The sequence below is a fragment of the Orbicella franksi genome, chromosome 3 (assembly GCF_964199315.1).
Source record: "Orbicella franksi chromosome 3, jaOrbFran1.1, whole genome shotgun sequence".
NCBI lineage: Eukaryota > Metazoa > Cnidaria > Anthozoa > Scleractinia > Merulinidae > Orbicella > Orbicella franksi.
Window position 1 is genome coordinate 23,712,501 of NC_138147.1, and position 27,169 is coordinate 23,739,669.

The 27,169-nt window shown below is 38.9% G+C and overlaps 3 protein-coding genes across 3 annotated transcripts; 2 read left to right on the forward strand and 1 right to left on the reverse strand.

Annotated features, from left to right (window-relative positions):
• The first annotated feature begins 3,267 nt into the window (after positions 1-3,267).
• LOC145482726 (triosephosphate isomerase-like) lies at positions 3,268-15,002 on the forward strand. Its single transcript, XM_081461368.1, has 7 exons — positions 3,268-3,465; positions 4,833-4,956; positions 6,787-6,871; positions 7,837-7,969; positions 13,316-13,401; positions 13,641-13,728; positions 14,757-15,002. The coding sequence occupies exons 1-7, from the start codon at positions 3,357-3,359 to the stop codon at positions 14,873-14,875; spliced, it is 744 nt and encodes a 247-aa protein (XP_081317494.1). The 5' UTR covers positions 3,268-3,356; the 3' UTR covers positions 14,876-15,002.
• An 84-nt stretch (positions 15,003-15,086) lies between these two features.
• On the forward strand, positions 15,087-19,241 carry LOC145482679 (uncharacterized). Its single transcript, XM_081461319.1, has one exon. It carries the CDS (start codon positions 16,423-16,425, stop codon positions 18,118-18,120), a length of 1,698 nt encoding a protein of 565 aa, XP_081317445.1. The 5' UTR covers positions 15,087-16,422; the 3' UTR covers positions 18,121-19,241.
• Positions 19,242-19,318: 77 nt separating this feature from the next.
• Positions 19,319-26,566, reverse strand: LOC145482727 (uncharacterized). The gene is made up of 8 exons (XM_081461369.1): positions 25,786-26,566; positions 24,247-24,326; positions 23,437-23,556; positions 22,671-22,799; positions 22,439-22,561; positions 21,988-22,110; positions 21,378-21,488; positions 19,319-20,979 (listed from the first exon to the last, which is right to left on the reverse strand). Exons 2-8 carry the CDS (start codon positions 24,320-24,322, stop codon positions 20,945-20,947), a joined length of 717 nt encoding a protein of 238 aa, XP_081317495.1. The 5' UTR covers positions 24,323-24,326; positions 25,786-26,566; the 3' UTR covers positions 19,319-20,944.
• Positions 26,567-27,169: the final 603 nt, after the last annotated feature.

Consider the following 27,169-nt stretch of genomic DNA (forward strand, 5'->3'; position numbering starts at 1 on the left):
AAACGCGAGATCAACTTAAGGAACATACTGGTTTACCCCACCCATCATTCTTTTACCAAACAGCCTGGCTCCCTCGCGTGTCAGCGTCCCCGATGCAACACCTGCAGTCACATCAGTAGCGTTGCAGAGGTACAAGGCCGTAAGTGTTTCTTTTCCATCAGTGAACATTTCACCTGCCAATCCGAGAATCTTATTTATTGCATATCCTGCCGCCAATAACCTCTTCTTTACATTGGTGAAAAACTGGACGAAACCTCAGGAGTCGTTTCAGCAAACATTTGCGAAGTATACGCAACAGCACTCCAGGGTTTCCTGTGGCCCAACACTTCAACTCCACGGGCCATAGTATTTCTCATGTCCAGGTGCGTGGTGTGGCTCTATGCAGTGGAACCAACATCCAACGGAAGCAGCCTGAAATGAAGATGATTTTTCGGCTGGGAATCGTTCAGCCCAATGGTCTTAATAAAAATTTCAGCTTCCTTTGAATTGTGACATGCATCTTGTGCGCGCTACTATTTACATACCCACGCGCTTCAATTCAGTTCCATGTCTGACGACAATTTATTAGTGTAACGGTTTTCTGAACACTGAAGAAGGATTATACACCCGAAAACGTCTGTTTCTTCAAAGAATTTTATGACACTCTTTGATAATTTGTTATAATATCAACCTATAAGCGTTATTTTTAGCCGTGGTTATTATTGATGAGATCGAGCCGCAAGAGAAGAAGGAAAATTAAAGAAAACACTGTTCCTGTTGTAATGTAAATCACATTACAAGAAATTATATGGTATACATATTGTTAGTAGGTCTGAGAAAAAAAGAGACTCATGCTATGAATACATATATGTTATTTGCCGGCTAGGAGGTCCGTGTAGTGAAAAACTGCGACCAAGGTCTTGAAAATACTTCCCAAGGCCGCAGGCCGAGTACAGAATTTTCAAATCCGAGGTCACAGTTTTTCGCTATACGGACCGACCCTAAACCGGCAAATAACTTGTTTATTTCTTGCTCTCTCCCAAATCACTTTTATAATTGTTGGCCTTTTCCATGCACACCAAAGGTCACCCAAGCGTAATATAAGAGTTTGTATGGAGATCAGGAGTTGACATTAAATTCGTTCAATGTATGGGTAATCTACCGAATAAAGACTCTTGCACATTCACTGTGTCATGTTTTCTCATCCTGGAGAGTTTAAACGAGATTTGGGCGAATTTTAAAAAAAATTGTCCTACGGTGATGAGAAAACATGACACATTGAATCTTCAAGAGTCTTTATTCGGTAAATTACCCATACATTGAACGAATTTAATGTCAACTCCTGATCTCCATACAAACTCTTATATTTTAGCCACAGTTCTCCATGCAAACTCTTATATCACGCTTGGGTGACCTGTGTACACACATGGCGCGCGTGTGACTGTGACTGTGATCAGAGACAGGCCAAATCCAGACGGCGCTAAGGACCAATCAGTTTGCAGGATTAGTAATCGAGAAATTATCTCATTTGAAACGTGAGCAAGAATTGCTATTTTTTTGTTGTTAGAGTGATTCGTACCTTGATATTCCAAACAAGCTGGTAATATTAAGTCATTGTCCTTGCATACTTTCTTATTTGCATTTCTTCTGGATGCCAGTGTTCGATGCTGGAAAGAAAACAAAAATAATATTTTGCAAGATAAGCCATAGATGTATGAGATTTTCTTGAGTTGCAAACAAAGGTTATCAAACAGCATTGTAAGAACAAATTTTAACCGTCACTAACGAATGACGAATGGAATGCGAGAAGCGCGCGCGGAATAACAGTTTCCATAGCAACTAAACCCAAACAGAAAAAAAACGTACAAACATAGCGCGTTTCTTGTCCTCGACTCAGTAAAATTAATTCGTTTATGAATCAATTAATTGTAACACAAATAAGCAAACCTAGACAAGCTTAATTATTTTCTCAGTTAAAATTCTATTTCTGCTCATCATTAAATTAATGACCAATCTTAAGCCTTGGTTTTACGACAACCCAGAACTGAAATTAAACATACCTTGTTCAGGTATGCTGTCTTCCAAACAGTCTTTAGGTCCGACCAGCCAAAGCAAAGTACTGGGGGCCACATCCGGGGTGTACCACTCTGCTGTGTACATGTTGTTGTAGGGCCTGGCAGGCCGTTCGCTGTACGTTGACTGACTGTGGTCACGTGTTGTTAGTGTTGAGATATATTCAACTTCTGCAGACGTTGAGATGACGTATTTTTGGCTCCTAGAAACCTGATAAATCATGAGAAAATCTTCAGTGATTGATACTTCGATACAGGTAACAGCAAAATACTTTTTTGGGGTAAAAATAAAACAAATACAAACAAACAAATTATCGCTCAACTTTTTTATGGACTGCGAAATAAACTCTTTATTTTGCATTACAGTAACACTCACCTGTTTTCTTCTAAAGATCCTTTGAACACGAACACAATTGTGGCTAAATGCACAACCAATTTTCCAAATAAAGACCAATAAAGGTAACGACGAAAAACGATAAAACAGAAATTCCGCGCTTTAAGACACTTGACTGATTTCCCTTCGAAAATCTTACATTTAGCATTTCGTCCGTTTCTGACATAATAGCGCGTGCACTAGAAGTTCGCAAAAGGAGCTGATTGGCTGCAAGGACTGTCAAGAAACAAAAGTCACGTGTCAGTTTCAAAACATGAACTTTCTTGTTGGATCTGCACATATCTTGTAAAATTATCCCTCCCCGGGAGGGTGGCACTCCACAAAGCTCTTGATGATATGCATAAGCTCCACAAGACATCTCTTATTGGCAGTATAAAATTCCGCGTTATGCCCTAACAAGTTTGATATATGATGGATAGTAGATTCTTTTCTATCAGAGATTTCTGAATCCGGTCCAATCCAGTCTTGTCAACTTATGGCAAGGAATTTTTTTAAAATGTTTTCTTGTCACTGTATTGGACTTATCGTAAAGCGGCCATTACAAAAGGTAGATTGCGTGTTTGCGGGCTGTAAGCTATTAAAACTGGAGCTCTATTATTAAAGGCTGACAGGAATCCAGAAATTTACCAAGGTAAGCCTGAATAACGTCGAGATTAACCTGTTCTACGGCTAGCTAGCTCTCAATATTGGGATCAAAAAGTCTGCAGTCGACCTCTGCAACCAGCGCCGCAGCCTGCAGAGTTTACCTAGTTTACCGCTGGTGTACAATCTGAGCCCGTGCTCAGATCTATCTTGACCAGCTGACCAGTTGAGCAGACTGGACTTTAGTCAATTCTACGTCCGATTGTCGAGGATACTGTTGAGTTGTCCTTCTTCTGTGAGCAATTTGCACTTTTCTTCAGCATTTCACAATGGAGAGGAAATTTTTTGTGGGTGGTAACTGGAAGATGAACGGGAGTAAAGGAAAAATAGATGAGATTTTAAAGAATCTGGCTGAAAGTAGTCTGAGTCCGTCTACAGGTTTGTTTGTGAACATAACCCTAACATATCCGCTTGCATGCCTGTTTAGTCAAGCTTATAAACAAGCTTATATTTTGGCTAAGCTTTTACTTTGCTTACATAGTGGCCTCTCAACAGTGAAAAAATTGACAGAAGGTGTCATATTTTCCCAATTTGAAATCAGGAGAAAAATTCAGTTCAGTACGTAAGCTTTAGATCAGTTGAGTGAAAGTGTCAGATTTCCCAGGGTCAAGATAAATGTATTCCAATTAGCCACCCACTGGGTTCAAAAATTGTGTGTCATTTATAAATGCGTTGATATTGCATCTTGATTTTTTAAAGCAATAAGAAACACGATGTGATGCTTTAATTGCTGAAATTATTTTCTGTGCATTTGAGATTGGTGTACCAGCTTGGCTCTGATGACACACCCCTTACCCTCCCCCATTACATCTGTTTTAGTCCATTCAGGTCAAACCATTGAATGTCCCCCAAACTAGTGGAGATGTGTTTTGCTGCTAGTTTCGAATTTTTTTGGGAGTGATTTTCAATTTCTCTCATCATTTGATTGTTGATAGTGCATTGATATTATCCACAATAGGTACAAGGGGCTTACTCAAGGGAGAATAAAGTTTAAAATAATTATACTCTGTAGAACTCTCTTTGATCCACCACTTTGATCTCGCTGCCTTATAGGTGAAGAATTCCTGCTGTTCTCTAGTAATATAACATATAATCATTGCCTGCAGGGATGTTGGTAAGGGCCCACTGCAGGCTTATTTCTTTGGCCAAAAGGGAACTTGAATGGGACTGACATTTCACCTGTCAAGTGTAAAAAGCCTTGGGCAAAGTTTGAAGCTATCAAAGCCAGAAAAGTTGGCTTGGCTTGTTAATGAGCTGGCATAGCATTTTCTTAGCTACAACCCTGATTGCCAGTTTAAGTGCTTGGGGAAGGTAGGAAGGATGGTGGTGCCCTCAACCCTAAATGGTAGAACCACCAGGTGATGTCAGCCTTAGAATCTCAGTGGAGACTGCAAGAATTTTATTGCCTTGATTTCCTTCTTTGACAGTAAGCTCTATTCCTTAGAAAAGCTCTAAAACTGCGAGATTCCTATGACAACAGTATTCGTGTTCCACTCCTGTGTGTGATTATGAAATTCTAGCTACACATCAGATATGCGTTAATCATTCAACAACTATCTCATCGTTGTTCATTATTCAGTAGGCAAGTCAAGAAAATGAGCCTACTGAATAATGAACAACGATGAGTTATAGAGTAAACATTTTTTAGACATGTATTGTTGAATGATTGACACATACCTTGGAAATGTTTTAGTTTGAACAGATCAGGCAGGATAATTATCAACTTGTGTTTTGTTGTGACATAGAAGTTGTAGTTGCTCCTCCATCCATCTATCTGGATTACGTCTGTTCATCAGTCAAGTCAGACATTGATGTGTCGGCTCAGAATTGTTACAAGGTGGCCAGTGGAGCTTTCACAGGAGAAATTAGGTACAACATAAATTATAATACAAGTACAACAGCCCAGCACACACATGTATACTCTCATTTTTAGTGCAGAGTGTACTATTGGGATGGTTTGGGGGGCTGATGTTCGCTAAGTCACTAATGCCATAAGGTGTAAACTTCAATATTTGTTTAATTAATTAATTTCAATTAATCAATTAGCCTTGCGGGAAGGGGAGTTGGGTGGGGTAGGTACCCGAGTGCATTACGCAAAACCTGTCATATTTACGTTGCTTTTTTTAATAACATGACAAAAATATATATGTGGTTTTGCAAATCTCATGCTATCCTTGTGGTGCCATTCTCTTAGGAACAAAAGCAATTTGCTCCAAACACATGCACAGATTAGTTAACGTCAAAGTCAACTATATGTTAGGTGAAAGATACAGTTCATACGGGACTACCCACGAATGTTGAGTGCTTTCCCTTGTGGTAGAACATAACATGTAAGACGCATGGGTTCCAGCATTGCTAGCGTGATAAACTCTGCTCTCGAGTTCAGATGCACGCTTTTTTTATTTTTTGTAAATGAGGGATATCACACTCTCGTTTTGGCTGAGGATAGCAGTTATATTTCAGGTAACGTCAGTTCTCCTTTTTTAGTGCAAAGAACACTACTGTGACTGCGTATCTTCTGGAATCTTCCCTAGCTCAATTCAAGAAATGTCATCTCTTTCGTCTGTAGTTTTCATAAATGTCGTCTGCTTTTTTTTTTTGCCGGGGTTGAAATAGAGAATGGGAACATATTGCTTCTCCTTAGCAGCTTGGTTGTTTCCTCTTCTATGAAAGAAAGCCAAAAGTTCATATTCAGCCGAAACTTTCTATTACTGGATAGCATTGTGTATTACTTTGATGTGGTTTTATTGCTTACACCAACTCAGCTGGCAACAGAATAAGAACGCACTCTTCCTTGACTCGACGTGACTATTTGATAATTAGATTAGTTCCTCTTTATCCGTGAAATGAAAATTTGCATTTTGAATAAATCAAAATTGTTCCTCTTCGACTTTTCAGCAGATACCGGTATTTAACTTTTATTTTCCAATTATTATCTCCATCAGTGAGTAAAAAAAATACACGTCTTTCTTATATTTTCGTGGAAACGAAGGTATCTTGTGACACACATTGGCGAGGAAAACAGAAGTATCAAGTTACAAATGTTGGCGTGAAAAGTACAATTGTCACATTTGCTGCAATGACTTTCAAAACCGTCTTGACAAACGGAAATTGTAAGTTATTTTTGGGCCTTGAAAGAAAACACAAACATAAAACATACACACCGCTAAGATTATGTCTTATCAAGTTTTTGTCCGCTCATATTTCATTCATATTAGTAGACTACCAAGGGAGAGAATGGCATGGGTGAGGACCTATGTGACTACTTTATCAGAGCCATTAATTACACTCTGCACTATCTGAGATTGTCTCACTAGTTGATAATGGGAATGCTAATAATCAGCAACTGTGTCATGATATAGCACACCTCATCGAGTTATAGTGCACACAGAAAGTTTGGGGCACACGAAAGAGCTATAAGTAGAGTTGCTTGAGGTGAAGCTGAAAACAACTCTAGCTTCTTAGTGGTGAATGGGGTGTTATATCAAGGGTGAATCCGTGATATAATTGAGGAAATTGATGTAACTGAGGAAATATTGTATTTAAATTGTACAACTGACATCACTGCGTATGTGTGTACCTAGCTAGCTTACAAACATAGATGAAGTTTTGCCTGCCACTTTCAGTTAGTAGACAAGTGGAAAACTGTCTACGTTCATAGGCTACTTGATGGCTTATTTTGTGAAATCTTATTTTTAGTCCTGCCATGATCAAAGACATTGGCTGTAATTGGGTGATCTTGGGACATTCTGAGAGAAGGAATATTTTTAAAGAGAGTGATGAGGTAAGAGATTTTAAACCTGTGATAGCCAGAACTTAAATGTTTAAGCCAGGTGCCTATATATGAACATTTGGGAGGTCCTGGCAATTGAACAATAAAACAATGGTTGATGAAAATTTATGTTAATCATTAATAATCAATACTAATTAAGTGATTAATTTGGCAATCAATGGTTTATTGATGGAGTAGATTTGTGTGATTTTTCATTGATTAGTAGTTGATAATACTAATTAAAATTGATTAATGTTGATCATCATTGATTGATTGGTATCCATGATTGTTATTATTGATTATATCAATTGCCCTCAGCTTGGAAATTATATGATGAAAATTTAGTGCATGAGCTGCCATTTATGAATGTTAACATGATCTTCCATTTGTACTGCTGGTGTTTAAAGTAACAAAACTGTATGAAATACAAGTTTCAGGCATTTTGATAATGAATAGAGCCTTAAGCAAATTCTTTTTACTTATCTCATAAGCGTACCAAATTGAGGCCTAACTAATCACGTGTTGTGCACAACGTGAACAGGATGTAACATTACAAAACTGACATGCGCAGAACAAACAAAAACACTCATTGTAAGTAATAGTCTGCATACAAGCCAAGTGGCCCATCAGGCTGCCACTTATCCCGGTTTCTATAGCGTGAAGCAACTAGGAGTATTTTTACTCCCCCCCTCCCTGGATGGGATGTCAGTCCATCACAGGGTTACCCCCAGCATTAAATATGCTGGTACCCATTTATACACCTGGGTGGAGAGAGACACTGTGAGAGTTAGGTGTCTTGCAACAATGTCCATGGCTAGGGCTCAAACCCAGACTGCTCAATCACGCCTCACTTATTAAATGCATATGAACAGCTATAATTTAGTGTGACTTGCTGGTACTTTGATTTCATACTTCTGGCTGTTCTTTGTATTGGTATACAGCTGTGTTATCTAATATATACATCATATTTTCATTAGCTGATTGGTGAGAAGGTTGCCCATGCTTTATCAGGAGGATTGAAAGTGATAGCTTGCATTGGAGAACTTCTATCAGAGAGAGAGGCTGGAAAAACTAAAGAAGTTGTTTCAAGACAACTCAAGGCTATTGCTGGTACAGTATGTCACTCTGTGCTTTATGGTTTTGTCTTGCTGATCCAGTAATTAACATTATTACTGGAAAAGTTTTATCAAAATGTCATGACAAGCAATCAAATATTTGCCAAACTCAAAATTGACTTCAATAATAATATAAAGACGCCGCTAGGAAAAAGCGGGTGTTTTTTTGCATACGCAAAAATATCTCGAAAACGAAGCAAACTTTAGAGGAAAAACTACGGGACATTGCTAAACATACCTAAACAAAACTGCATGCACAATTTGGAGCGTTTTCGACAACGTTCACTTTTGAGCAAAATACCTAAGGCTTTTTTTCAGCCGAGCCCTTCAGATAAACAAAGCCAGGGCCTTTGTTATAATAAACCGAGGCGAACCTTTGTTATAAGTCAAAGTATCGCCCCGTTTTATTATAACAAAGGATCAGCTCGGTTTATTATAACAAAGCCCGGCTTCGTTTGTGTGAAGGGCTCGGTGGAAAAAGGCCGTTAGGTATTTTGCTCAGAAGTGAAATTTGTCAAAAATGCTCCAAATTTCGCATGCCTTTTTTTTTTAGGTGTGTTAAACAATGTTCTGTATATGTTTTTGCTGAAGTTTGCATCGTTTTTGAGATATTATGTATGCAAAAAACTTTTATTTGTTGTCACATCAGCGCGCGACCGCAAGGATGTTCATTTCACTTAAAATAAAGTAAAATTTGGATTGCTCCCGATGCGTAACCTTAAAAAATATTGATTTTAGGTCAAAAACAGTTAAAATGTTGATTTCACGTTAACTCGCGACCGCAAAGACTTTGATTTCACTTAGAAAATAGCAAAAAGTTAATTACACGAAACGCATAAGCTGAAAAATGTTGATTTCAGGTTGATTTTACTTAGAAACGAGCAAAATGTTAATTTCACGCAGCCCATTCACTCAAACATGTTGATTTCGGGTCTAATTAGGTTAAAATGTTGATTTCACATGAACGCATGACGGCAAGGATGTTGATTTCACTTACAAAACAGCAAAATGTTAATTTCACGCAACGTATAAGCTCAAAAATGTTGATTTCAGGTCTTAAATAGGTTAAAATGTTGATTTCACGTTAACGCGTGACGACAAGGATGTTGATTTCACTTACAAAACAGTGAAATGTTGATTTCATCAGAACGCATGACCGCAGAGATGCTCATTTCACATAAGGATTAGAGATTAGTCCAGTGTTATTCAGCAGTGTCAGGGCTTTGGTTTTGGTTTGTTTAGCGAACTAGCAACAGTCACCATAGGTTGATTTCACTACTAAATAGTCAAGTTTGTTACTTCCACTCAAAAAATATTAAAAATAAATAAATAATAAAATAAATAAATAAGAATAAGAATAGAAATAAGAATAAGAATTATGAGCAAATTCCCACAAAAATCAAACAAAATCAAATTTCTTCGGCAAGGATGGAAAATTCAAATTCACTCGTCTTTTGCATATAGCTAGCCCCTAGCAAGAATGCAAACAGGCTGTAGTTTTTTCTTTGAAATATCTTTGTCTTTCCGAGAAAAACAACATTTTTGATTTAACCTTCAGACTCAATTTCATGCAATTTAGCGAGTTCCAACTGGGCTGAAAATCGGCTGAAAATCGACCATTTTCATTCGATTCGCATTTCGCAACCATTGAGCGCGGAAAAGTTGTGATACAAACAACTTAATGCAGAACTATTCCTTGTCTAAAAAAGGACAATTTCAAGAATATTGGATTAATCTAATTATTTAGCGGTAAACAAAACCAGAGTGTTCTCCAAAATTGAGTTAGTCAGTCAGTGAAAAGAATTGTCATTTTGACCATGTGCCATGTCTCGTAATTCCACAAGACTTTAGATTCTAACTATACTAGGATAGGTCTTTCAATATATGTAAAGTTTAGTTTGGGCAAGTGATTAGGCACTCGTCAAAAAATTATTCAAAATCATTCACAAAAGACACAAAATCACGCCAGCAGCTACCGAGTGCGTGACCAAAAGTATCATCAGCATATCGGCATTTAACACTTCAGTGCGAAACGTCAGCATCACCAAGCAGTATAAATGACATACACATAAAAATAACGTGTTCACCTACTTCGGTTTGTAGTATCCTGAATCTTGCAAACTGATTCTTTCCCTGCATATATTTTTCAGCGGCGTTCTTGTCAGTACTCATATCCGACTTTGAAGAAAAACAATTACTGCCTCAAGTCCCATGCAAGTATTATTGGATGTATCATTCTATCTGTGTTCTTTGTGTCGTTTGATTAAGCCGGTAGTAACTGCTAAAGCGTTATACCACGTGTGACGTTCGGGTTTCCATTTTAAAGACGGTTGAAAGGCCTCCATTTTGACTGAAGATGTTTATCCGAGACCGGTGTGTAACAACATATTTTACATGGGGGTGAGGGTCGGGATTTCAGAGCGTTAAACAGAGTTACTTTTCTTTGTTTGAATTTCAAACCACAAAGACCTTGTTAGTGTGTAGCATTTTATCGCTTTACCTAAGAAAGGAGGCCCTAAATTAGAACTAATATCGAGATATTGGAAAAATTCTAACGCTTTTTCTTTCGGAAAAAATCCCCACTCTACCCCTACCCTCTGTGCAAAGACTTTTGCTGGACAATATGCAAATAAGAGACGCAGAGCGGTCGAAGATGGCGGATTATTTGTTATTGCTAATTACTGGGGATTTCTGCTTGAAAGCAGGTTGAATGATTGTACCGAACAACAAAACGGAAAAGGTAGGAACATTTACATAGGAACTTGGTAATATTGAGCGATTTGGGGGATTCAAATTCACCAGACGAATGCGTATAGGTTATGCAAAGCTAATGGCACACCGTTAAAATGGCAGGATGGGAATGTTGTTTGAGAGTCAAGACATGATAACCCAGCTAAAGTAAACATATTTAGATTGTTTTATGCTTAAGTTGTGCTGATATTCCTGTGATATTTCAAATTGAAGTGATTTAATGACAAAAACAATGGTAACACTTTTGGTCACGCATTTGACTGCTGGGCTTTTTTGGACAAGGAATAGTTCTGCATTAAGTTGGTTGTATTACAACTTTTCTGCGCTCAATAGTTGCGAAATGCGAATCGAATGAAAATGGTCGATTTTCAGCCCAATTAGCACTCGTGAGATTGATGTCTGGACGTGAAATCGATAATGTCCTTTTTCTTGGAAATACCAAGATATTTGAAGAAAAAAACTACGTGGCGTTGTTACTTTTACTAAGGCCTACTTATATGCAACAGTAGCGCAAATTCGATTTTTCAAGCCTTACCGAACTATTTTTGACTTTTGTGTACATTTGCTCTTAAAAAACTCAGTTTTCCAAGGGTATCTTTTGGAGATCTTTTGTTGAACGAAAAACAAAAGAAACTTTTTGTTTTGCTCAATGATGAAGTCACCGAAGCGTGGCATTTTGCTGCTAGTTTTATTATTCATATAATTACGCTATAATTACGGGCTGGATTCGAGTTTGTTTTGTCGTGACACCGGTTCGATACGAGGTCAGTCGATTTTTTTTCCGGTCTATTTCTCTACTTCTTTCAAAAATAAAAACATCTATTAAAAAAAAAAAAACGTGCTGTCGAAGCTGCTAAAAGTAGCCATTTAAGTTCGCGTCGTGTCGAAATCCACCTGCGAAGGATTCGCTCCAAAAGATGCCGCTCGGAAGACTGAGTTTTTTTGCATACGTTATTTCTTGAAAACAAAACCAATTACGCAACGATGCTTTTCATGTCAAACCAAGTCAGTCGGCCAAAAATTAGCTCGATCCTGCAAAAACTAAAAATCGGCCCAAAATGCTATATACGTCCTTTTTGCACGAAAGCCTTCAATTTTCTTGTCATTTGGTGGTTCCAGGAAATATCTATACCCACACCATGGGTGGCATCTTGGTATTCTGAAGAGGAGGGGAGATTCCATGGACTTAAATTCCTAAGACATAAGGTATATTTCAGATGTGGACTTCCAGAGGTGGAATGGAGTATTAGTGAGATTCCCAAATGTAGCCCAAACTGAGATAATTATTGTACATATTTCATGCTTAAGCAGAAGAAGGAAGAAAGAAGATACTACTGGAGGAAGATAAATTCTGCATATGAGCCAGGTGGCCCATCAGGCTGGCAAATATCTCTGGTTTCTGTAGCATGAAGCAGTATTTCTACTCCCCCCTGAGTAGGATGTTAGGCCATCCCAGCAAAATTGCTGTCATAGCGTTTTCTCTGCATTATTGGTCAGGACACCCACAAATGTTTGCAAAAAAAAATTAAACACTTCTAATGGTAACAGTAATGGTGATAGTGACTGTATTTAGAGTCCAAGAAGGTGAACTCTCAAGCTTGAGGCTCATGTCAAAAATGCTTGACTAAAATAAAAAATAAAAATAAGGAACTCTATTTATGCTAATCTAAATCTTGACAACAGTATTAACATAAGTACAGATAGATATAAATATTCCTAAGACAGATAAGGATACTACAACTTAAGTAAATTGTTGAGGGAAGAGCAAATTTAAGTAGTTTTTAGCAATTTTTCCAAGGCATGACTCACAACAGAATTTGAAATGTCTGATCTGTCACAGTTTATCAGTTTGATATGACTACTTTGGGTGTTACCCTAAGAATTCTTTGATAATTTGTAAGTGCCAAAAGAAACATGCCCAGAGTCGTACGTCTGAACTTACAATTTAATATAACTAACTGCTTTAAAAAACTAATTACAAACTATTTACGAATGTATGAATAACAATTAAATAACATTGAAAAGGCATCTGTTCACAAAGCAGCGTTTATGACGTTCAGTTCTGACACGTGGCAGGATGTAAGGGTGTCCCCTTTTCCTGAGGCTCCTTGATCTCTGGGGTGAAAGCAGTTCATGAAGATGATGAGTACTATCAGTAGTTATCTTATCCCATAGTAGCCTATCTTTGTTTGATTCTTATTACATCAGTTATGGGTGTATATTTGCTGGTATAACCATAATGTAGAGCCCGCTTGCAAAACCTATCAATTTGGGAGAGATATTTACTATAGCGGGCGCAAGCCCACTCCTCAATCGCATAGGTGAAAAGTGACCTTGGGCATTCCTTTTATAGCTTCAGCACACTTACTTAATTTTTAACAAAACTAGACCATTATATCTAGATTTCCAGCAAAAACAGAATGTTTTAGGGTTTTTTAATAACTTTTTGAGGTAATGCTGATAGAAGCGCCGTTTCAACTGGTGACTGTTGTTTATCCCTTACCTTGATCCAAAAACATTTATTGTAATTTTTCAGTGAAAACATTTTGATTGACTGGCCAGTCTTGCATATCTTGTTGTTTCATTGCAGACAATGTTTCAGACTGGAACAGAGTTGTGATTGCTTATGAACCAGTCTGGGCTATTGGCACTGGGGTTACTGCCACACCACAGCAGGTAAGATGAATCACATAACATGAAGTAAAGTTAGGATCGATGAAGACTCAGTAAATATCTACAATAGATGTCTGGACTTTGAAAATACTGGTTTGACATGGGTTACATTTATCCCACATGAGAATGTCATATGTGAACCACCTAATATACTGTAGCCTAATAACCTAATAACCTAATAACCTTCCCAATTTAGCGAATTAGTTTCCAATAGTTTCTTAAGGTTTAGCCTCTGATTTCAGGCCCAGGAGGTCCATCATCAGCTGAGAGGCTGGCTCAAAGATAACGTCTCAGCGGCTGTTGCTGGTTCAACTCGAATTATCTATGGAGGTGGGCTGTAAAACAAAGTTCATATTTATGTGTTAGTGTAAAGTTGGCCAGTCCAAGTGGTCCATACAGTCAGAGCTTATACTGGTTTCCATAGCATTAAGTGACTGGTAGTATTTCTACTCCCCCACTGGATAGGATGCTAGTCTATCGCAGGGTTACCCCCAGCATTAAAATTGCCAGTACCCATTTAGACACCTCTGTCTGGAGAGAGACACTGTGAGAGTAAAGTGCCTTGCCCAAGTCAAACCAAGACCCGATGTCCACTTTTGGATACTGCAACACTAAGCATTAACTTGTTAACTTTAGTTCATCTTCCTCCACTAAAATAAGTTAGGTATTGGTTTGCACGTGAGCCAAGTGGCCCATCAGGCCCGCGCTTATCTCCAGTTTCAGTAGCACGAAGCGACTTACTTTTCACTAGTACGTTGTGTTTCAGAAATAGAAGACATTTATAAATTCTTCAAACATATTTCAACGTACGTCTTCAGTGTAACGGTAATAGTCCTTTTCGCGGTTCAACCCCGTTTCCAAGGTCCTCTTGAGAGAGGACGCTGGGAAAGAAGTCGTTCGCGGTTAACTTTTCGTTTGCATTACGATATAATCCAGCATATATGAGAGGCAATCTCGGGCTATTTTGTAGTTAAGTATTGTGTTTATTATCCTTCAAATATTTCGAAATGCGCGCAGTTTTGAAAACTGGAGAATACCGCTCAGATATTCCCCAGTTTAAGCTGCGGCTGTTCAGTCCTCTGACGCATTTAGACCAATCGCGTGCGAACGAAAAAATTTGATGGATTTCGATATATTAAAAATCAGCTTGACAGCGAGGCTAATGGTAGACACAAACAACAGCAATGAATAAACATGTCATTCAATGTCCTTTGTTAGTGTCCTCTAGGCCTTAATGCCAAGCTGAATTTTAATATATCGAAAATAGCCTATTGTGAATAGGGCGTAGTGTAAATACGCGAAGGAAAAGCGTCGCAAATTTCAACAGAAAAATATTGATTTGTTTCTCATTGCAATAGGTTCTGTGAATGCCAAGAATTGTCAAGAGTTAGCTAAGGAAGGTGATGTGGATGGTTTTCTTGTTGGAGGTGCATCTCTTAAACCTGAGTTTGTACAGATCATCAATGCCAGGTTGTGATGTGATGTAGGTTTAGATTTTAGTGTTGTGAAAGCATCTCTAGAAATTAAGGAAGTAATATGGTAGTAAAATAAACAGAGCCTGTATCTGGAGTTAACAATTAAACTAAGAATATTGTGTTGTTTTATATCTCTTAGTCATGTTGATGTGTAAAGTTTTCAAGAATACCTTCTTTATTGTGGGAAAATCTTTTGTCAGCGTCAGCGATCGTGATCCTTTGTAATCGAAAACCGTCTCTAATAACTGAGTGAGCTTTACGTTAAACTATCTTTCTTTAAAGGCAAATATTTGTGACTTCAAGTCAACTGATCAAGCTATGATCGGTTTCTTTTAAGTTGAAAAATGAAGTCTTTTAACAAAATGCAACAGTCAGGCCTTCTTTTTTTTACGAGCGAACTCAGCGGATAAGTTCTTTTTCCCCTTCTCCCGTTTGCCGAAAAAAAGAATGCCGGATCGCAGGTTACTGCCTGCGAAGAAAGACTTAAAACTCTTGTCTACTTCGAGTGATGGTTTAGAACGTTCGATGAAGTTCGATTGGGTTCAAAAATCGAACGCAATCGAACCCTATCGAACCCTCATACAAAGTGTTTGGTTCAATTTTGTACGGTTGCCGAACTCAATTGAACCCAGTCGTTCGGTTAAGTTCGATTGAGGTCGATTACCGAACAGTTGGAATGCAGAACACTGGGCTATCACGGTTAGTTTGTAAGACACTCGCCAACAGCTCGTGACTTACGTTTATTGGCTCATCTTTGGTGTTAAAACCTGTAAAACTCACCAATGAAAGCAGAGAAAAACCTCGAACATAAGCCTGTTAACAGGCTTGGTGTTAACAGGTAGATGTTAACCCCGATTTTTTTTCGTGTTCTTTCCACTTGCTGCGTTATTTTCTTAGCCAGAAGACCCACAGAAATGACCTGGCTTTTGCTTTGTATAGGCTATTATTTAAATAAAAACAACAACAAACAAATTAAGGGCGGTCCCATGCAACCGCAAAGAGGTCTCATTAGCGCTTTTTTATTGTTTTATGGTCTTTCATAGAAATTTCAGAATCACTGCCCGTTCCAAATGCCTTCGTTATTGAAGCGAAAATAATTAAAACAGGCTTAGGGATTTTTTGCTTTCTCTTGTGGAGAATCAAATACAACCGCGTTCTATAACGATCACCACTTATTCTGGTCTCAAAAATTTAGAATTTGGTCTCTTTTTTTCATGAAAGTCTGAGTGAGTTGAAACAGCAACCAATTCATGTCAGTTTTAAACAAATATTACTTAGTGAAAGGGATCAAAATATTTGTCTAGTCGCGTAACAAAGCCTGACAACATACTTTAAATCGCTAGTCCTACAAAATTTGTGCGAAACTACACGGTCCTGAAGAGCAAATTTAGTCAGCATTTCTACTGTGTGGTCGCATATTTATTATGCAAATCAGTTCTTTTGTTATCGTCTAGTCCATATTCGCCGCGTGGTCAAAATATAAACAAATAGAAAGCTCGGAGCACAACGATTACACAAGCTGCTTTACCCGCCGGTTTCAAACGATCTCATGGCTTCTCCGGTTAGTAACATAGATCATATTTTCAGCAAAGAGTTTAACTGTCCCATCTGCTTAGAGGAATACGTGGAGCCAAAGGTTTTACCGTGTCTTCACAACATTTGTAAGAAGTGTCTCAAAGAATTACTGCATCATCATACGATAAGCTTTCGCTGTCCTATATGTAGAACTGTTTGTCCTATTTCCCAGCGAGGAGTGGAAGGTTTCCCTACGAATGATTATTTGGCGCGTTTAATTCGAGATTCGCCGGCTAAGAAAGTTATTCAAGAGATAAGACAAGCGGTGAAGGATTGTAGCCAAAAATTAGCGATCGTGCGAAGAATCTACGACGAAGCTCGCATTGATGTGGAACGACAGGGCGAAATAATCAAGCGAAAGATTCACGAAGACTTTGAAAATCTCGTCGAGGTTTTACGCAAGCAAGAAGAAGCTTTGTGCATTGAAGTCGATGCTTTAGTTGAGAAAGAAGAGAAGAAACTTCCAGCGTGTTTTCTGGCGCTGCAAACAGAAACATTGTTGACTCATGTTGAAAATTCGTTAAAACTGCGAGACGCTTTGGACGTGGCGAACGATAAAGAACATTTGATGAACAGAATCAGAGATGCAAATGTAGCGTGTACTAAACTAAGCCATTTGCATTCTGCCGAAACTGAAAAGCCGAAGGCTTTGTTCGAGTTTGTGGGAAACAAAGAAGTGCTTCAATGTGTTACTGGAAACATGTTTGGAGCAGTGTGCCTGAAGGGACAATTAACAACTTCAAACACACTAATCAATTCACCTGTCGCCGAGGACTTAAAAAGTCTTGAAGTTCTCAAACCTGGAACAAGATTTCATTCGTTAAATATTCCGCATCCGTTGAGGCAAAAATTCCAGCCATTTGCCTTGGCTATGAACGATGAAGGTAACATTGCGGTCAGCGATCAAGGGAATCACACGGTGTTACTTTATAGCAAGCAAGGAGAGTTTCTGGCTCGTATTGGCGTGCGAGGATCAAAAGATGGCAATCTTGAATCGCCAACTGGTGTGACATTTTTAACTCGACATTTAATCGCTGTTGCTGATGGATGTCTGTTTGGCAATCCTGCGCGGATTCAAGCGTTTGATAGTTCAGGTCGATTCACTCGCAGTCTCGTCAAATTAACATCGAATTCTTATTGGTTCACGCGGCTTTCAACCGTAAATACCGAGCAGCTCTTAGTCACGTGTACACCAGTAATGCCCGGCCATGAACCGTGTATTAAAGTTTACAACACGAGAGGCGAAGAACTGCTTTGCTTTGGGACTAGTCTGTCAGGAAAACTCTTACATCCCACAAAAGCTGTCTTGCACAACAATGAGTTCTTCGTGTCGGACGTGGACAAGAAGAACAATCGTTGTATGGTGAGTGTGTTTGACCAGCAGGGTAAGTACCTGAGAGCGTTTGGTGAGTGCATGCTGAAGAAAGATCCAAACGAGCACGCTTTTTATCCGCTGGTGATTGCGTTGGACGTGACTGAGTTCAGAGTGCTGGCATACAGTGGTTTGTACAAGCTGGTTCGTTGTTATATGCCGAATGGTTCACTAGAGTCTTACTACAGCACACTGCCTGGAATCACGGATATGGCGGTGAGTGGTGATGGCAGGGTGTTTGTTGTTTGTGGAGGAACCGGCGAGTTTCCTCACAGTGTTCAAGTCATTTTTCATTATTAGCAAGGAACATCAAGGTTAAGGGGTTCTTTTGCCATTACTGCAAAAAATTTTTCCTTTCATTTCTTATCATTTTCACACTTTTTATATCGATTTGAGGTTCTTCATTACTCACTGGGCAATTATATCAAGTTTTTCGAATTCTTTTTGGCTTTAGTCCGTTGATTGAATAGTGTAATAGCTTCATAAACAGGTTTGTTATCCAAATCACTGATTGTTCCTTTATTTGCACCTGTTGACTAAGTTGGTGTACATTTTACACTAAAATTTTACTGTGCTATTAACAAGAATGAAATCACGAGTATTTGATCTTCATCATTCCGTTTATACCATAAGTTGTCGTGTAATCGATACACGCTTGGGAGAGAACCTTAAGCAGGAATAAAAAGGTGTTAAATAACGTCTAAAAGGTCTAATACTTATTGCACTTCATTCAATGGAACGACAAAATATTAACGAGTGGTCGGGTTGGATTTCAACAGAGCTAATAGCACGCAACCAATATTGCTTAATTAGGAAATCAACGTTTTCGAAACATTGCACTGTTTTTACTTTTTTTATAGAGAAATTTAAAAGATATATAATACATGTACGCAAACAAACAAAGAGGTAATGTTATATTTTGGGGTTGTTACCGACTGCAAGTGAATGGCAAAATTTAAATGATATTAAGTTAGGTAATAGAATTTTGTAAGTGGAAGTGAGTTCCCGAAAATGTACGAGATCTTTTTAAAAGTTATCTTGAGTCAGCTAGACTAGTTGTTCCACCGAGTAAAATACATAGTGGCAGTTCTGTTTAATGTGTGAATTTACTTGGGAGAAAATTATCAAAATTTATGATACGACAGTATTTTTATTTAGAACGTTAAAGAACAATGTACAAAGTTGAAAGACATCCATTTTTATTTTGTAAAAGTACCTTTTCGAGCGCGTTGGGGAGAGAAGCCTGAGATTTACATTCAAGCCGAAATATGTCACACAGTACACAGAATTTGGAATAAGAGCACGGTATTGTTTGTTTTATACAGAAATTTTATTTGTTACTGCATTGAAGTTTTACTTGTTGTGCGTTTTTGACGTTTAGTTTTATGACCAATTAAACTGATTAAAGAACGTTATTTAAAGCGGTGTGTGTTCAGTGTGTGCTATCTCGTGCAATACTGGCAATGACACTATTTTGAATAATTCAACCTCTCTTTAAAGGGGGTTTTGTATTACGGAGGGGTATCAAACGGAAGCGAAGCGAAGTCCTCGCGACAATCGGTACATCATCTCTCGTTGTTTCTCGACACAGTGGGCTCTGGGAAGGAGAATGAGGAAACACATGCTTATAAGTGGATTTTACTGAGCCGCGAGTTTTACCCACGAGATTGTCACGCAATATGAAGGGGTATCTCAATAGATCAATTTCGATATATTGAAATTCAGCCTGTAGCAATAGACCTTAGTGCGAGGCTCTGGGGAATAACTACAGGCTGAATTTTAATACATCGAAATTAGTCTATTGCGACATGCCGGTCGTATTCCTTGCATCCCCGCTATTATTTTGCGTCAATAGAAGATGAAGAGGAATAGAGTTAATCCGCATTATAGGCCATATTCACAACGTAATCCCTCCCAAGTTACTTTTAGATCACTCCCTGTTTCAGAAATCCCGCAAGGATCTAGAAATATCCAATCCGGCTTTAAGGCTGGTTTCCATATGATTGCAGACGATCGCGGATCGCAGATCGCAAAAAGTTCTCCGATCGTCTGCGATCATATGGAAACACACTTCTGCGATCGTCTGCGATCAATTGCGATCGTGCGATCACATGGAAACCAAAGTTCTGCGATCTGCGATCGAAACGTATCCCATAATATTTTGAATTCCGACCCATGATTCAACGCTTCTTTGCAACAAAGCAACCGCTTATTTGTTGTAAACATGGCTGGCGTTGAACAACGTAACTTTAGTAACGAGAAATTTATGGACGAAGTTGCGCGATTTCAGTGCGTTTCCACCGTAACAGTAAAGATTTCAAAGACAAAAACAAAAAGGCTAACTGCTGGGAAAAATCGGGGAGAAATTCAATTTATCGGCGGCTGAGGCGGAGGTCAAATTCCGCAACATAAGAACTGCGTATGGTCGTTATCTGAAGCGATTGAAAGCGCTACCTTCTGGATCGGCAAGATGCAGTGCCATGGGAATTTCAAAATAGGTTGACTAAAAGAAGAAATAAATTTGCTTGCAGCAAAGTTTCCTCCTCGACGTCCGCCATATTGTTTGCTGCGATTTTCCCGCCAGCACAACGCGCGTGTAATTTTGACAGTTCCGCTGTCCGAAATGTATGCAACAGTCGGCTCTGCGATCGCTTGCGATCGTCTGCGATTATATGGAAACAACTCTCTTTGCGATCGTCTGCGATCTGCGATCCGCGATCGTTTGCGATCGTCTGCGATCATATGGAAACCAGTCTTTACACGCATTTTAATCCTCCACCAAAACAAAGGCGCAACGCACGTTGTAAAATCTGCGGAAGAGCTGGGTACCATCTTTGAAAATAACGTAAGAGGGATTACCTTAGGAATATGGCCTGTATGGGGATTACCCCTCTTATCCTTCAACCTCTCCCTTTTTCCCATACCTTTAAGAACAGCAAAAAAAAGAGGATGGAGTTGGAATGAATGGCTGACTAGGGGTTTACTTACTGAATTATTTGGTCACAATACACAAAACAAAAGTCGCTTTTTAACCATATTTTATTTCAACGTAACAATCAGAAGAACAAAAAATAATATAACTCTACTTTAAATCTAAAATTAACTCTATTGTCGCCCTCTATGTTTACTTGGCAGTGTTCGGTTTTCCTTTTATGCCCTCTGGAAAATGTGTGAAAGAAAAATGCATAAATAAGTGACAACAATGATAATAAGAAGCAGATTTATTTCATAAAAGAGATAACAGGCGGTTGAAGGAACCGAGACCAATCGAATGTGAAACAAAATCTTACACTTCCTATAAAGAGAACACAACACTCTTTTTGTATAATGACACGTAACGTGCGCTAAATAGTAATGGTAATATGGATTTGAAGACTGTTTGAAAGACGAATGCTGCCCAACAGCCAAGTGTTATTCAATATTGCGGTCTCAGCACAGATGCTGGTAAGGTTAGGTCTATCTAAGTGAATGAACTGTCCACGCTGACCTCTGACGGCAAATCACGAGCCTCTCCAACAATACAAATCAAATACAAATCAAAGAAATGAAAAAAATACCTTGGCAGATGTCGCAACTCTTTTGGCAGTAGAACTTCATGTAACCAGGATTTTTTTCACACTCGCCTTTTGCAGCCCAAAAGGAACAATACTTGTGTTTGTCAGTACAACCTGCAGGTAACGAAATGATAAGAGAATTAAGGAATGGAATCCAAGGATAAAGTTCAGCTGGTGCAAGAGCGATTTGATCTCGAGTTGCCTAGCTGCGAGGAGAATGGGAAATTCTCGTGCGCAAAGTTATTCGCCTGTAGTAATTCAAAATTATACAGGTCTTGTGAAATACTTTGTGAATAGCTCCATTTGGAGGAAGAGTTATGGCCTGAAGCGTAAGTTGCCACGCGAGCGCGTATGGGATTATATGTGGGACACTATAAGTACATACAGCAGAACGGAACGCTTCATTTAGTTGTACCCCAAAATTATTCCTTAAGTACTCACAGCCACTTGAACTCGACGTTTTAACACTCAGCTGTATTAAGAACGATATAACCTTCCTCCCCACCGACCCTCAAAATATGTACACGATGTTTCCACCCCCCCCCCCCCCCAGTCTCGAGTTGTCCAGGCAATAAAATCACTCAATGTGTTAAAAGTTACAGTGACAGCTGACCTTCACATCTAGTGCAGCTCTTTTGACAGAACTTCATCATGTAGGTTTGCTTTGTACGGCAATCACCGTTGTAAGCGAGATAGGTACAGCGGTCATTCTTGTCCGGACATGCTGATGACTCTACTATTAATAAATTAAGAAAAAAATCATCGTACATGATGCAAACACAGTCACGCCCGGAATTTGGCGAGTCAGCTAAATTTGATTTTTTTTTCACTTAGTTATCATGAGACATTATAATCTCTTTCTTTTCAACTTCGTTCTCGGTTTTGCCGCCATTTTTTTGTATTTTGATTTGTTTACTCAGCATATTGTGTGTATTTACACTTAACTGTGTAGTATAGCAAGAGTTGACGTACTGTGAAGTGTCATAATTGACCTACAAGTAATCATAGATTATATAACTGGATGTACTACAAATCATTTACTTTTCTTAAACTTTATTTCCTACCTCCACACATGAAGCAGCTTTTCCTGCATTTAACCAACATGTACGCGGCATTATGCAAACAATCTCCTTTGTTTGCAAGGGAAGAGCATTTCTTGTCTTGGTCTTGACACTCCGCAACATTTCCTGATAAGAAGTAAAGATTTAAAAAAGACATATATATAAAGTTCAGTTTAAGCACTACCTCTTTGAACACACTTCATTGTAATGTTCGCATACATGTGACAGTACTTACCTCCACAAATGTTACAACTGTATTTACAGTTCACCAACATGTAAGCAGAAGTTTTTTTGCACTCTCCAGCGTAAGCCCAGTAGGGGCAGTATTTGTGCCGGTCTTCACACACAGGAAACGTTGGTGTTCCTGAGGAAAATAACAGAGACAGTAGCCTCCAGTACAGATCTTGTTTTGGGTCGTCACTCACGCAATCTTTCTAACAGGCCAAAATCATAAATGAGATCTGCGTGGGAAGGTTAAACAAGCCCAAGCATGAAGTATGAATTGTCCTTACTGCGAACATCAAGAGAGTATCACTTACCTGATCCCTCGCTTTCTATGGCTATTTGCTTGACAGTGTATTTCGGTTAAAAGGAGAAACTGGGTAAAGATACCGTACCCATATTCGCAATTAGCCAATCAGAAGCCTTGTATACTGTCCTGATATCCTACGATATCAAGTCACTGACCTGATATGGCTACGATATCATGCTCGAATTTGGGTGCGAGGAATATCGTAAGCTCGTTTGGTCTCGCCATGGGTATTTTGGCTCGAGTACGTCTCCCCAAAATAGGAACCATGGCTCGCCCAAATTCGCCTAATATGCCGCAGACGCGTGCCTAAATGGTACGATTAAATATAGTAATTGGCAGTTATTTGGATTCTGGCTGGCTACACATGGTCAAAAGATAGGGAGGGTTACTGTAAAATAAATTAAGCAGGTTTTCCCAGTCCAGTGGTTTACGTAGATCTCCAACTGGAAACTGTGAAATAGAAACTTACCTTGACATGAGTTGCAGGACATGCCACAGTGCGCAGTCATCCATGCCGAGTCTTTAGCGCAGGCGCCACTTAAGGCCAGATAAGTACAGTTCTGAAAATGATCTTCGCACTGGTGCGATACTATAATAACATAATAGAACTGAATTACAAAGTAATAAGCAGTATTACTATTCTTTGCGTCTCCATGGCTATGAAAAACGTGATATAGTGCGTAAGTTGGAGAATATGTACAAAATAAAAATTATTAAAAACTGGATCATTGGATGATGTTTTCATTTGCTTAGCCATCGTACCATGCTCTACAAATGTGGTAAGCGTACGCATGATTTTTTAGGGCGTTTTTATTTTTATTTTATTTTAGTTTTCTATATTTTGGGAAAGTTTTCATCAAATGATAAATCCATTATTCCACTCGTGTTTGTTGGATATGAGATGGCTGTGCCATCTCATGTCCAACGCGCGCTCTTCGAATAATTGTTAAATAGACAAGAGAGTTATATCAAGGTTTGCTCAATAGCTTTCATCATTTGGTTACGAACATAATAATAATAATCATCATCATCATCATCATCATCATCATCATCATCATCATCATCTAAGCACACATTACTGAGGACGAGAAGAAGAAGAAGAAGAAAAAGAAGAACAACAACAACAGCAACAACAACAACAACAACAACTTTATTTAAGTGTCAAGCCATGTAACCTCGAAGAAACCCATACCAGACTACTACAAAACAAAAAAACTGAGAAGACTAAGATATCTACACTAAAATATGAATAAATTATATACACTAAAATACCAATTACCGTTATCTGGTCTAGGGAGAGCTACAGAGAGGCAAAATAGAAAGACAACCCCACATGCAGCCAACAGCACGTTCATCTTTCTGAAAATAAATACATAAATAAATCTCACGAAACAGTTTTTCTTGTAGTCCAGTCCCGTCTCTTAGACTCCCGCTGTGTATAGTTACAGATCTTGAAGATGCCGAAAAACAAAGCGCACATGAAATGTATAACTTACATGTAATTATGGAGGTTTCGCACACAAATTTTTCGAGTTCACCCCGAGATGTCAAACGAGTTCTCCCCCAGAATCCACTCTTGAAGTCACGCTTTAGAAAGAAATTAGTCGAGCGATCGACCTCTCGAAACGAAAGTACGGTGCGAAATTAGGTACGAACAGATTTCCCTGCCACCGTTCTTTGGATAACTGGATAACAAATGTCACCGAAGTACTCCCTCGGCATGTCTAAGGACCAACGCGATCATCCTTTCCATCCACCCCTACCCTACACGTGTTGACTAAAAGACCTGTCATCTATTCAATATAGCAAGTGGAGAACTCAACTTCAGGTTGCCAGTTGTACTATTGGAAATGCTAAATAACGAAAGAGGTCGTCTAAAGATTTGCATTTCTGGCTGTCTTATTCAAAGCGAAGGTTCCCTCACATTATTTTTTAAAATTATCATTCAGTTTCCCATGGAAATACTAGAATGTCTATTTCTCAGCAGTGTCCAACAGCAAGACAGTACAGGGGTCATGACTAGTCGGTGTTCAGTTTCTCGAGTACTTCATTTACTCAGATTCCATCTATAGCGTCCTCTTTAAGGTTTAGATGAGTTCATCAGAATATCGCAAGATATCTCTGTTATTATGACGTAGTTTAGATTTGATGTAGTATAATTCTGTAGCATAACACTACAACAACGTTAGACACCCAAGTTACGTGCTATATCCAGCTTTTTAACAATTAGATCATTGAGATCGAGATTTTTATCGCGTGATAATTGAAGGGGGCGCAGCTTGTCTCAAATATCACACTTTCCTTTTGAGAGGTTTTTGTCGCGTGATAATTGAAGGAGGCGCAGCTTGTCTCAACTATGACACTTAGAAATCCAGAAATCTACTAGTCGTTCAAAAGTTTATCTTAATCCCCTTCACAGACACTTCGTAAAAGGTCGTAAAAGGAAAGGCCGCCATTTTGCAAACTTCCAGGCTAATCGCCATCTACGACAGAGTAGACAGTGAGTAGCGTAGCAATGAGAGAACGGCACTCGTGATAGAACGTTAGTAGATTTACACTAAATAAGAACATAAGCTATACTCTCAGTAAGTCGTGTCAATTTGAGACTGCTTGTGTACAGTTCACGACTAAGCTAAGTGTTGCCTGACCTTCCCTTATCAAGTAGCTTTAGGGATCATCGCTGCCTGTGAAGAAGACACCCTCGAATCGCGAGAGAAGTGGAATTTCCAATTCGTTTTAATGATCCATGTTATGCTCTCTATCAAGGTACACTTTATATTCAGCATCATTTACAATACCACAACAAAGCCATGCTTACCTTTTGAAATCTGAATGGACTGGATGAGCAGACTTAACGGCCGTAGTCGATCTAACGTGAATGTGTTACTCTAAGGATGCACGGCTTATGTTAGGGAGCCTGGCTCTTAACGTTCCGAAGATTATCGAAGGCCACACGAAATCTTCCGAAGATTTTCGAAGATCACCCGAACGCTCCCGAAGATTTCCGAAGATCCCCCGAACAATTCCAGACTTCCGAAGATCACCTGAATACTTTCGAGGATTTCTGAAATTCGCCCAAACACTTCCAAAGATTTCCGAAGATCATCCGAACACTTCCCAGGATTTCCCAAGACTTGGGACAATCTCCGGCGATCTCCGAAGATCACCGGATATTTTCGAAACTTTCCCAAGTTTCGGAAGATGGAGGGCCCAGTCTGTTTTTCTTCGGAGGCAGTTACTGTAGTTTTCCTTGCAAAGCTGTATTACGTCACGAGCTATATAATTAATAAGTAACAAGACTACATACTTGTCCAATTTGGAAATAATTGGATTCAAAAAATTCCTCTGACAGCCAAATTGGACTTGGCCTGCAGCCTCATCCAATTTTGGCTGTCCTCGGAATTTTTTTCATCCAATTATTTCCAAATTGGACAGCATGAAGTCCCACTACATACATGAATCGCACTATGTTTTGCTCTAAATCGCATCTTTCTCAGAGCCAATGAGAATGGAACAGTAAAACCAAATAACCAATCAGACTTCAAGGTTAGTTTACGGTAATCAATAAAATTTCAGGAAAATGAAAGACAAAAATCCATTGTGGGGGCAATTTTGCAACTATTATTGCCAAAAACTTTGTTGTTGGTGGTGTTTTTTTCAAAACAATTAACGAATTTAATTAATTACAGTTCTGAATGACGATTACGAGCTCTTTCAGGATGAAGACCTACTTTAAGTGAAGTTTCCAACTTTCAGAGTCCATTTTGACGAATATTTTGGCGATTTTTCTTCAACATGATCATCTGCTCAAGATCCATATGATACCGAATCCAGCAAAACACAAACAAACGAAAACCACACAATAACAAATTCATAGCCATCTCAAGAGGTTAGATGCGTCAGGTTTCCGGTAGTTTCAAACGAAGCAATGCAAGAGCTCAACTCTGTTGCTGTGAACAAACATAGTCAAAATATGCCCCGCTCCACAAAACAGTGAATGAATGAACGTCTTCCGAGGCTGGTGCCAGTCCGGCCATCTTGAAAATATCTTGAAACAAAGAACTTGACAAGGTCCTGAGTATAAAGGTCTATGCCGAGGTCACAAAAAGAAACGGAGATGATAACGAGCTGGAATCCCTTAAAATCACCCAGAGTGCCATTGAATGATATTTAAAAGAGAAAAACTATCCACTGGGCATCTG

Excerpts from the sequence above, each read along its gene's own strand:
- LOC145482726 (XM_081461368.1), top strand. The coding sequence starts at position 3,357 with ATGGAGAGGAAATTTTTTGTGGGTGGTAACTGGAAGATGAACGGGAGT. Across the intron at positions 4,957-6,786 it reads GCTTTCACAGGAGAAATTAG|TCCTGCCATGATCAAAGACA; the intron begins GTACAACATAAA and ends TCTTATTTTTAG. Across the intron at positions 13,402-13,640 it reads TTACTGCCACACCACAGCAG|GCCCAGGAGGTCCATCATCA; the intron begins GTAAGATGAATC and ends CTCTGATTTCAG.
- LOC145482679 (XM_081461319.1), top strand. The coding sequence starts at position 16,423 with ATGGCTTCTCCGGTTAGTAACATAGATCATATTTTCAGCAAAGAGTTT.
- LOC145482727 (XM_081461369.1), bottom strand. The coding sequence starts at position 24,322 with ATGAACGTGCTGTTGGCTGCATGTGGGGTTGTCTTTCTATTTTGCCTC. Across the intron at positions 21,489-21,987 it reads GAGCTGCACTAGATGTGAAG|GTTGTACTGACAAACACAAG; the intron begins GTCAGCTGTCAC and ends CGTTACCTGCAG. Across the intron at positions 20,980-21,377 it reads GAGTTGCGACATCTGCCAAG|AGGGCATAAAAGGAAAACCG; the intron begins GTATTTTTTTCA and ends CACATTTTCCAG.